Source organism: Zingiber officinale, chromosome 9B (assembly GCF_018446385.1).
Source record: "Zingiber officinale cultivar Zhangliang chromosome 9B, Zo_v1.1, whole genome shotgun sequence".
Lineage (NCBI taxonomy): Eukaryota > Viridiplantae > Streptophyta > Magnoliopsida > Zingiberales > Zingiberaceae > Zingiber > Zingiber officinale.
The window spans coordinates 15,713,012-15,724,252 of NC_056003.1; the positions used below are offsets into that span (position 1 = coordinate 15,713,012).

At 34.7% G+C, this 11,241-nt stretch overlaps 1 protein-coding gene across 1 annotated transcript; it reads left to right on the forward strand.

Moving 5' to 3' along the window:
- Positions 1-3,304: 3,304 nt before the first annotated feature.
- Positions 3,305-10,157, forward strand: LOC122024407 (fumarylacetoacetase-like). Its single transcript, XM_042583030.1, has 14 exons — positions 3,305-3,588; positions 4,213-4,291; positions 5,397-5,455; positions 5,527-5,651; positions 6,700-6,774; positions 7,135-7,210; positions 7,443-7,542; positions 7,632-7,691; positions 7,784-7,854; positions 7,953-8,015; positions 8,138-8,202; positions 8,958-9,054; positions 9,174-9,299; positions 9,977-10,157. Exons 1-14 carry the CDS (start codon positions 3,367-3,369, stop codon positions 10,037-10,039), a joined length of 1,281 nt encoding a protein of 426 aa, XP_042438964.1. The 5' UTR covers positions 3,305-3,366; the 3' UTR covers positions 10,040-10,157.
- Positions 10,158-11,241: the final 1,084 nt, after the last annotated feature.

Here is an 11,241-nt window from a genome sequence, read left to right on the forward strand (position 1 = left end):
ACTGTTCTGACAACGGAGTGAAACCGGCACAGTACACACTATGATTTCGTCGTGCATTATCACGTGCGTGTGTTGCGTACGAGGAGGAGGGTCAACGTCAATCGCAGGACGCCTTCGGTACCGCTGGAAGCGTCGCGGGATGCTTCTGACAGTGCCGGAAGAGTTGCGCGATGCTTCTAGCGGCGTTGGAAGCGTCATAGGATGCCTCTGGTGCCGCCGGAGGCATCGCAAGACGCCTCCGATGCCGCCAGCGATGTCCGGTGACACGTGATGCCTCCGGCATCACACGTCCCACGTGCGAGCTGCCTGTTCGCTGAAAATTAAAAATAAATTTAATTAGTTAAAATAATTCCCGACTCAAGTGTGATATTTCGAAGAGGATTTCATAAATTCTAATTAAATTATCCTAAAAAAATATATAAAAATATATTTAAAATTTTAAAAGAATTAATAAACTTATTAATTGATATTCTAAATTTTTTGCCATTTTAAATTTTATTTAAAAATTAAAAAAATCATAAATCAAATTTATATTTTGATAACTTATATATATTTATTTTTACTATTTTAATGTTTAATTGATATCCTATTTTTTTAATATTTTAAATATATATTATTTAAATTAATAATTAATTAAATGAATAAATGGTTAATTTATATAACTACTATAGAAAATATAATTAATTAAATGAATAAATGTTTTATTGGCATCCTATAGAAAATAGCATGTATTAATTTATATATTTATGATTATTTAATCGGGAGAACCAATGCTTACATATCAATTTTAATGCGAGTTATTGATAGATCAATTATTTTTAATGAAAATTATATTTAATTATTTTTAAAAAAAAAATATTAAGTTGTTCAATAATGCAGAACTTATATAAAATCAATATACAATTTATTTATAAATTATACACCATAAACATATTTATCTAATAATTAATATATATAAATAAAAAAATATTAAAATCATATCGGCATAACATTATACCGAAAATGTATTATTTCGATCTAGGACTGAAACTTTGACACGGATCAAGATTTTAAACTTTGATACCCGTACTGTATCCATGCAACAGAGAAGAAAGACAAGGGCTAAAAACTTTAAAATAATGATCCTGGATGGGTATCCTTAGAATTTTGACACGTCGCATGTTATTATGGTTTAGGTAGAATGCTATTTTATGAAACTTGTTGCTAGTTTCTTCAACATAGACAATGTATAATATGAACAAAGCTAGAATCATTTCAAGCTACCAGAATCAATGATGAACATGAGCTATTTGAAGAATCTCATCAGATTAAATAAACTACCCAGTTATTTTGTAACTGTCATCTGCATTCTTCCATCCTTGTTTTTTTCATAGATGTAAGACCTAATTTTGTTTTGTCTCATGGTGGAACTTGACTACAAGGCGAGGAACTTCCCGAATGTCACCCATCTCGGATTGCTCCACACTGAGCACACTTAACCAGGAGTTTTTAGGTAGATCCTAACTAGTTCCACCAAAAGGTGTCTCATTATCTATAGCACATACTTAATCTATTTAAGGTATTTACACCCATGACCTAGTCACACTTTCCCTACTTTGGTGTGGATTTTGGTTCGTTCTTGGCCCTGCATCCTAGAAGCTTGACAAGAGCTACACCTTATCGGATCTCTCTTCTCCAATAATCACTCCCTGGCCTCGTCACACCAGGTCACACCACTAGGCCTTTGGTATTTTTCTTTTCCTAACAGTTATTTCCCTTTTTAAATGGGATGATGTATTTTTTTACCTTCACGCATCCAAGGTAAAATGAAAATCTTGGTCTCTTGGCAGTATCTTCATTTGATTATTTTATTTCGCTTGGTTCAATTTTACACAACTCTCATTACTAAATTTAATTTGTGTTCATTTTTTTTCCAGATGAAATGGTTGAACAATTAGATGTTGAGTAAATTGTGGCCTTATATGCAGATGTAAGCTTAGTGATTTTCTGTTTAGAGCTCTACCTCTACTCTAAGATTTAAATTATTAATATATCTTTTATTCTATTTATAAGAGTTATTCTGAGTTTATGATTAGTAATATTGAATAATCTCAGTTCTTTTGGATGCTCTATTTTTTGTTTTTTTATTGTATTGGCGGTTTTAATATTTTCAGCAAGAAAGATCACACTGCGAAAGAGGAATTTTTTTTATTGGCTTGGCAGTTGTGGTATTTTTTTTTATTGGATTGGCTGCAGTCTGAATCTAAAAATGTAAAATTGTGTTTCCTTCTGTAATTGACTGTCAACAGTGGGTGCTAATCCTACTGTCATAGATTTTGTTTTGTTTATTTATGATTTTTGATATGTTTTTAGTTATTTTCTTTATCCAATAGTTCTGATTTAAAGGGTGTTTGACTAAATTTATTAAAAACAGTTTATAAGTTCGTACCGTTTATAAGTTGTTAGGTCTTATTTTAAAAATAAATTTTATGGAGGATAAGATGAGGATTTATGAAATTATATAAGGATATTTTAAAGAAATAAATTATTAAAATAAGATCTTTTTTTTTTAAAGTAGGGTCTTCCATACTTTTTTAAAAACAGCTTATAAGCTCCAAAACAACTTATTTTGATAGTTTATAAGCTGTTTGAAAAATAATTTACCAAATAAATTTGAAGAGCTTATAAGTTTCAAAACAGCTCATAAGCTATTTTAGAGAGCTTATAAGCTTATGAGCTGTTTTGGAACTTATAAGCTCTTCAAATTTGAATTGTTTTTCAAACAGCTTATAAAATGTCAAAATAAGTTGTTTTGAAACTTATAAACTGTTTTTTAAAGAAGTATGGAAGAGATGATATGACCAGTTATAATTCATATTCCTCATGAGACTTCTTGGTACGAATTCACCTCGTCTCAGTTTTGTAGACATGTTTTTTTGTTATTTATTTTATCCTCGTTCGGTAATAAAATGACTCAACTACTTTTCTATTTCATCTATCTGGTTTGCCTACATTCTGTTCTTTAAAAAAAATAATAATAAAAAATCATTAATAATTGTGGCCATGTTTTATTTTCCCGCAGTAGTTGTGCTGCGTGGTACCACCACAAATACTATCTACCCTTCACCTTCGTAGCTCACAGCTACACCTACCCATCTCTGACCAAAATTTGTGGCTGTATTTTCTAAAATAATTATAATTAAGATATAAGATGATTTATAATTTAATAATATTTATGTTACATGGTCCTTGTTATAAAAAAAAATGGATAGGTTTTCTATTTTTTAAAAGATTTATTTTTATTTGTATAAAATGTCTCATTTTCGATCATACGATAATACCGGCTGTCTGCTGCACCTCCGCCTTCAGCAACAGAGAGAGATATAGATGGGTTTGATATCCTTCGTCGAGGTCGATCTCGATTCGCACTTCCCCATCGAGAACCTTCCCTATGGCGTCTTCCGCCCCTCTTCCGCCTGTGGCGGAGGTGATGCCGCCGCGCCGCGCCCCGGAGTCGCCATCGGGGACTTCGTCCTCGACCTCTCCGTCGTCTCGTCCGCCGGCCTCTTCGACGGCCCCATCCTCAATAATTCCCCTTGCTTCCTCCAGGTTGCCTCTCTCTTCTCGTTTTACCAGTTGTACAGCTGCGATGGAAGCGTTTTCGTGGACTGAATTGGAGTTAGGAATTGCGATTTTGGAACGACCTTGGTCTTTTCTCGTTAAAAATGGGATTTAGAAAGTAATCTTTTGTATTATCATGAAAATAGATCTAAAGAGAAAGTAGCATTTGCTGCTTGATAAAAAGCTATGGTGATCTGACATGTCTACTGGAACAAACTGTTTCGTACTCAATTTTACGGAGATTTAAGTTTAATTTAAGTGATGGAAGCTCATCTAAGAAATTTAAGTGAATTTGATGTTGCATTATCTGAGTGATGTTTTAGTGCAGATGCTTCAGTAACATTGCTAACTTAAGGAGCTTGTTGACAGTAACAAAAACAAGACCCTCTTGCTGAGAGTGTAAAGCTGTTTTTTTTTTAAATGCCCTGCAACAATGCTAAGTATAACCTTGTTAATTGTTATAGTGGCTAATGAAATGTTTCCAATTAAAAACCGCACAAATCTCAAATAGGGCAAGGGGGCATTTTGTATCTGATCATCTGTTTTCTGCTCTGGGTTCCTTTTTATATTTCTCTACTATGTTTGAGTTGCTAATATTGTCTCTCAAAACAGGCATCTCTTAACATGTTTGTGGGATTGGGACGGCCTGCTTGGAAGGAGGCGAGATTGACTTTACAGAGACTTCTCTCAGGTACTTCATTCCAGTTCACAACAACTATGCTATAGAGATGCTATTAAATTTTGTGTTGTTTGAGTGCGTTTCTTTGATTTTGGGTTCCAATGTTTTCTAGCATTCTACTTCGAAGACTGCAGCATTAAAATCATCAATTTATGATAAGTTCTGAAGCTCATAAGAGTTCCTAAGATTGACATACAAAGTCAATTCATAGAATTTGATATCCGAACCTTGATTTTATTTCTCCATGTAAGACTTGGAAATTTATACGGGCAGTATTCTCATTCTTGATTTATTTAATTAGCTCATTGATTAGACTACAAATCATGGATAGGTAAAATCCTACATTAGGTAATCACACTATCCTTCACTTATGTGTCAAGATACTTATCAGCCCTTGTTGGTGCAGGATTTTTGTAAGACAATTTTTTCTAAATTTGCTTTATGGTAGCTTCATAATGTTGGTTTCACGGAGCAAACCACTTATCTTGTGCGAGAAAATTTAAAATTACCTTTTTGCTAATATTTATTTTGATGGGTAACAAATTGCACAGGTCAAAAGGGCCATGAATTAGCATACTAAATAGTTACATTTTTAGATGCTGTTGATCTGTATGTTCTCACCCCATGTTCTATTGCACCATAGACTTCTATATATTTGAATTGGATTGTCAACTAGGTCAAAATTATTTTTAAGTTTATGTACATATAACTTTCTTATCTTGTCTCATTCTGTTTTTCCTGATTACCGACAGAATGAATTAGGTTTAGTTAAGTTAATCTTGATACATGGCTTATTCTCATTTAAAAACTGAGATAAAATCAAATTAACAGGTGCATAGCCAATGTAAATATGTAACTTCCATACTTTAACCCAATGTGCATGATCAACAATTTCTCTCTTCTAAATAATTTTAACGTGGCCAATTTTGTAAGGACATTTAGTATAATATTTACATGCAATCACTACAAACTACAAAGAAATCTGATTTCTTTGACTTTGAAATTTATTCATTTTTTATTTTGTTCGGCCATTGATGTTGGCATATAGCTAGGTGCATATATCATATTGTGATCCTGGTGTTTGTAAACAATTTTAATTTTCTCATAACCTATGCAGTTGATGAACCAACACTACGTGACAATAGTAGTTTGAGGGAGAAATGCCTTTTGAAGATGGTAGGTGAATGCCGTCACATAGATTTCCTTCTGAAACTTACAATTCATTAAGTTTCTTATTAACACAACAGAGTGAAGTAGAGATGCTTCTGCCTACTGTAATTGGGGACTATACGGATTTCTTTTCTTCCATGCATCATGCAAAGAACTGTGGACTCATATTTCGAGGACCAGCGAAGCCAATTCAAGAAAACTGGTACTTCTCCATTCTGATTTTCTGTCATATGTGATGCATAATCTGGATTGTTGTTTTCTGGTGCACATATGCCTTTCCTGTATTTTTACTAAAATTCTTTTGACAGCATTCTAACCTCTCATACTCTGTACAATTGAAATGTTGCTGGCATTTCTTCTTTCTTTGTGTATTTGGTGCTTTGTGTGATCTACACACTTTCTTCTATATTCTTTTTGGGTTTAACAACTAACTCTTACTCTTAGCTAGATTTACTGTCCTCACATTGGATTTTTCAGTCTTCTTTCATACTTGTTGAAACTATCAACTATTGTCATATGTTTCACTGTGATATTTCCTGAACCATTAACTGGTCATGTGATGCTCTAATTTTATCTCTTAACTTAGTGTTATCAGATATCACAGTGATCCTTATTGATGAATGTATATCTTGTTGAAAGATATTCCCCTCTGCTCTCTCCCATTTTGTCAGGTTACTAGCTCTTCTAAAATGTTTATTTAATTAAGATAGATGGAAACTCCTGTTTCCATTGAACATTGCTCTATTTTTTTTATATGCTTGTGATAATATCTTCTGTTTCAAATAGCCTATTGTTTTGCATTCGGTGAGAATTCCCACCTGTTAGAGAGAGAGAGAGAGAATGTTTTAATTTCAAATATCATTTTCATGCCTGAATGTTATTCTTGAACTACTCCATTTGGACTCTGCAACTCGCTTCTTGATATCTTGTTCAACATTCTTGTTGTTGGATGTTTCTTTTCTCAATTCTTCCGTGACCTGTCAATTTGGTAGCTTTTAGGTTTTTTTGCTTCTTCGCAATCAAACTGCTAATTCCCAGACCGACCAGAGTAAAGGAATGCATTTGACCTAGAACTGGACAAGAAGAGATTTGTTGCATCAGACAAAGATGCCGTGGTTCTATTTGTGCCCTGTGACTGTTTTCTTTTAGAGACCAATTTAAACTTAAAAATATTCATTCATTCTCCTTCAGAAAAATGAGATTAATGAGTCATAATTGTTTACCTCTTCTGACTGTCAATAAAACTACAGGTTTCATCTTCCTATTGCTTATCATGGACGGGCTTCCTCTGTTGTGATATCTGGCACACCTATTGTCCGTCCAAGGTGAACAATCTTTTTTTCTTTTTCTTTTCTTTTTTGTGTGTTCTTAGGACCATTATAGTATTATAAATGAGACTTAGTATACATAACTCCCGTAAAAAGTTACATAGGTTCATTAAAGAATGTATCTGTTGCTGAAATCAAATGCTCAATGTACTTGATGAAAAAAACAAATGATGATTGCTATCTCATTTGTGTGTATCATTTTGGAATTTGCAGTGCTTATAATTAATATGAGATCTTTATTGTTTTTTAGTTTCTCAAACTGTGGAACAACAACACCCTAAATTTTTAATTACTAGGAGTGGTAAGCTCAGTTTAAGTGAAAGCCATCTTGAGCTAAAATGGTTTTGATGTAATCAGAGGACAAGCATATCCAACAGGAAATTCTCCACCATATTTTGGACCCACACAGAAGATGGATTTTGAGCTTGAAATGGTCAGTTCTGCAAAGATTAACTTTATGCATTTCTATTTTATTAGATATTTAGCCATGCTCTCTTACTATAATTTTTGTTCTTGCCTGATGATCATTACTGTTTTCGAAGCATTTTGTTCACTGCCAATTCAAATTCCAGAGCTTACATTCTTGTGCTTTGTGAACAACTTTATCAATTTTTAGAAGTCAATTATCATCTTTAAGATAATTATTTTGCTATTCACGCTCCCAGGCTGCAATAGTGGGTCCAGGAAATGAATTAGGCAAACCAATTGATGTTAATATTGCAGCAGATCATATTTTTGGGCTTGTGCTGATGAACGATTGGAGTGGTAGCTACCATTTATTTTTCATGTTTTGATTTAATGAACATTTTTACCTTTTACTCTAAGCTCATAGTTAACTAGAATCTTTTTGGCAGCCAGAGACATCCAAGCATGGGAATATGTTCCTCTTGGGCCTTTTCTTGGAAAGAGTTTTGGTGAGTTAAGCTTTGTTGTGCATCCCCAGTCTCCTATTATAAAATCGGTTCAATTTCATGAAGTTTATTAACTTAATTTATGACTTCCTGAGGTACAACAATATCACCCTGGATTGTGACACTAGATGCACTTGAGCCTTTTGCTTGTGAAGCTCCAAAGCAGGTGGGTGGATCTTCACTTATTTTAGGTGTCATGAGGCATTCATATCGTTGAACAAGTTCAACAAACTGTGGTCAAAAGTAATATCCAATATATTGCAGGATCCTGAGCCCTTGCCATACTTGACGGAATCCAAGCATGTAAACTATGACATTCCTCTCGAGGTATATGTTGCTTGTCAATCTTGTTGCATGCACAGACACATCTAATGCATTTTTTTAAAAAAAAAATATTCAAGGCTTGCTCTACCCATCTATCTATTGATAACATACATTTTTTCCTTAAGGTCTGGATCAAGCCTGCTGGGCACGAACATCCTGTGCTTGTCACATCCAGCAATTTCAGTAATCTGTAAGAACAGTAAACTTTTGCCACAAATATATATATATATATCCAGCTATCATCTCACACGATATTGTTATTTTTCTATCAATTCTGCTTTTGCATGTTAATAACTGTGGAAATAACTTCAGGATTTGAGATCAACAGTTTCAATTACATGATATTTGCTGAATCGTTCAGAAAGCAAATGTTGAATCAGATGTTTAATAATACCTTTTCTAAATACCTCTCTTGCATGATCTATTACCCTGTTGTTGGAAAAACTATGATCTTTTTGTGTGTTTCAATACTAAATAAACTGGTATTTGTTATGTTCTACGAATATATATCTTGCCCTCGTTAAGAAAATATTGTTTTTGGTGAGATATTCATTCAAAGAACTTGCAATTACTGCACAACAAGAGACCATTGCAAATTTCAGATTATTGCTCAGTTTGACTTGCAAATTTGAAAAATTATGACGACTTTATTCTCATATATTCTTGACTGACCAATTCTTAAAGTTTTGATTTTTTTTAATCCATTGATAAAGGTAATCTATTTACTCAGTTTTTAAATGTTAGCTGCGACTCTATCTTGTGTTGTTGTTTAGTGTACTAAATTTTGGAGCTCTTCGGACAGACTCATTCATAGGAACCTGAACAAAAATTGTGCATGAGAATGTGTGCACTTCTTGAGTCTGAGAATTTTGTACCCTATTACTAACCGTCTTTGTTATGTTAGCTCTGTTTGCCATAAGTTCTTTCTTTTATCATTCCAATTAGGTATTGGACATTAACTCAGCAACTAGCTCATCACACTATCAATGGATGCAACTTAAGACCTGGTGATCTACTTGGAACTGGGACCATCAGTGGACCGGTTTGTATTTTCTGTTATTTAACCTTAAGAAATTCCTAGTTCTTAAAAAGTTTGTCTTTCCTTCTTTCAATTTCTATTACTTCTTAGTTGCCCATTTAATGGACCGATCTTTTTCCCAGGAAGAAGGATCCGTAGGATGCTTGCTGGAGTTGACTTGGAATGGGCAAAAGCCACAAAACTTGAATGGCACAATTCGCAAATTTCTTGAAGATGGAGATGAAGTCATGTTTAAAGCTTGTTGCAAGGTTGGTTCTCATGAGCTTTGGATTTTCTTTTTAGGCTTTTCACAGTAGATAATCTTCATTACTATGGTTATAACAAACAAATTGAGTAGATTTCAAGAGATAGGAAACCAATTTAAACTCTGGTCGATGTAATTAAACATGATGTTTTGATATCACTAGCGATCTTGTTTTACAAAAGTACAATGGTGGATAAGATTCCTATAAGAGTCGGGACTCTGGTTTGTTTTCTTGGATAAAAAAAAAATAGGGGAGGACCGTAATTATCTTCATCCAGTTCTACTTTTTCTCAGAACATATATCACTTTTTTGATCGCTACATAATCTTCCCTAGAGAATTTAAACCTAGGGAACCCGATCAAAACACTCCTATTGCCTACAGTCATACGTCGTTCAAAATGGGAATGACTTTGCTCGTCGCACACGATAAATTTTACATAGAGCTCTATAGAAGAATAAGATTCATTCATGTAGTCTCAACTTTAAAATAGTTGGGATAGACACACTTTAAGAATAATCTTTGCATACTAGCTATGTCATCACTTGTGCTTACTTTAGCTAACATTTTGCCATACTGCTGCATAAAGCTATAGAATTAGTAATAGTTATAATACTAAGATCATTGAATCAAACTCCTGCTTGATTTATTTCTGATAATTACAATTTATTTTGTTTGGTAGGGAAAGGGCTACAACGTGGGATTTGGATCATGCACCGGGAAGATTCAGCCTGCCATCTCCTGAAAACATTCTTGCGGAGAGCTCAAGTCAAAATAAATTGCTGCAATAAAAATTACTACGTATTTCAGATGTTTTAACACTTCGTTTCCAATGGTTTTTAGAGATAATGAGAATTTTATCACACTGCAACCTCATAATTATGCTAAAAAAGTTCCTGGAGCATTAGCATTTCTAGATCAAAGGTAAAATTTTACCTTTTAATTTCACACTGAGGCATATTTACAGGTGAAAAAATTGCTCATTCAAGAACCTTGATATCTTCCTTTCGGGGGTTTTAGACGTGCAGTCTGGACGCATTGATCTCAGGATTTAGCTAGTAGATCTAACTCGTGCCTCCACTTGCACATGTTGCTGCAAAAGGTTCGATTCTCGTCATAAATCCGCAGCTCCCAGTCGCAGGTATTGAACACTCTCCCGCATCGCGGATTCAGACACATTGAGTCGACTCGCTCTGGCTTCTCCCAAGTCATGTTCCTCATGACCTCTGCTGCCTCCATCCTGCACTCTCGAATCAAGGTGCCATCGTCGGATGGTGCTGCAGTGCTTACTCTACTGCTGTCCACGGCAGCCAACTTATTCAATATCTCCACCGCGAGTGACCGCGTCTCCGGCTCCTGAAACAGTATGATGCCGAGCATGTAACTTGCAACTGGGCGCTCGCCCATTTTGGCCTTGTGCAGATGGTACAATCCTAATGTTTTCTCTTTCAGGTTGAACACCTCTTCCTGCGTACAACATTCTTCAGTGATCCCTTGGATTCAGAATTATTTTTTCAAAAAAATGTAAAAAAAAAAAAGAAGGAAAACTTACAAGGCCGAGGAAGAAGTAAGCATCCGAGTTGTCACAATTAGCACAACCACGAAGCAACTCAAGGTACTCTTTCATATGGAACCAGTTAAGACTAAGTTCCATCTCCCTCCGAACGTTCATGAATTTTCCTACCTTTCTCGCTCTCGATGCTTCATGGAAAACTTTGCACCTGCAAGTATCATTGCCACGATCACATATACGTATCTATACATCTACATGCATGTATACGAGGACATCGTTTTACGAAAATCTACTCACGATTCTCGCAAACACTTTATGTCTTTGCGCGGCGTGGTAGAGGTGGAGACGAGCTGGACGCAAAACTCCACAGCGAGATCATGAGGAAGAGAGGTGACATTATCGTTATCCATCGCGATGGCAGCCATAACCCTTCT

Coding starts and splice junctions, on each gene's coding strand:
- LOC122024407 (XM_042583030.1), top strand. CDS start 3,367: ATGGGTTTGATATCCTTCGTCGAGGTCGATCTCGATTCGCACTTCCCC. Junction 5,652..6,699: donor AAGCCAATTCAAGAAAACTG/GTACTTCTCCAT, acceptor ATAAAACTACAG/GTTTCATCTTCCTATTGCTT. Junction 7,543..7,631: donor GCTGATGAACGATTGGAGTG/GTAGCTACCATT, acceptor TCTTTTTGGCAG/CCAGAGACATCCAAGCATGG.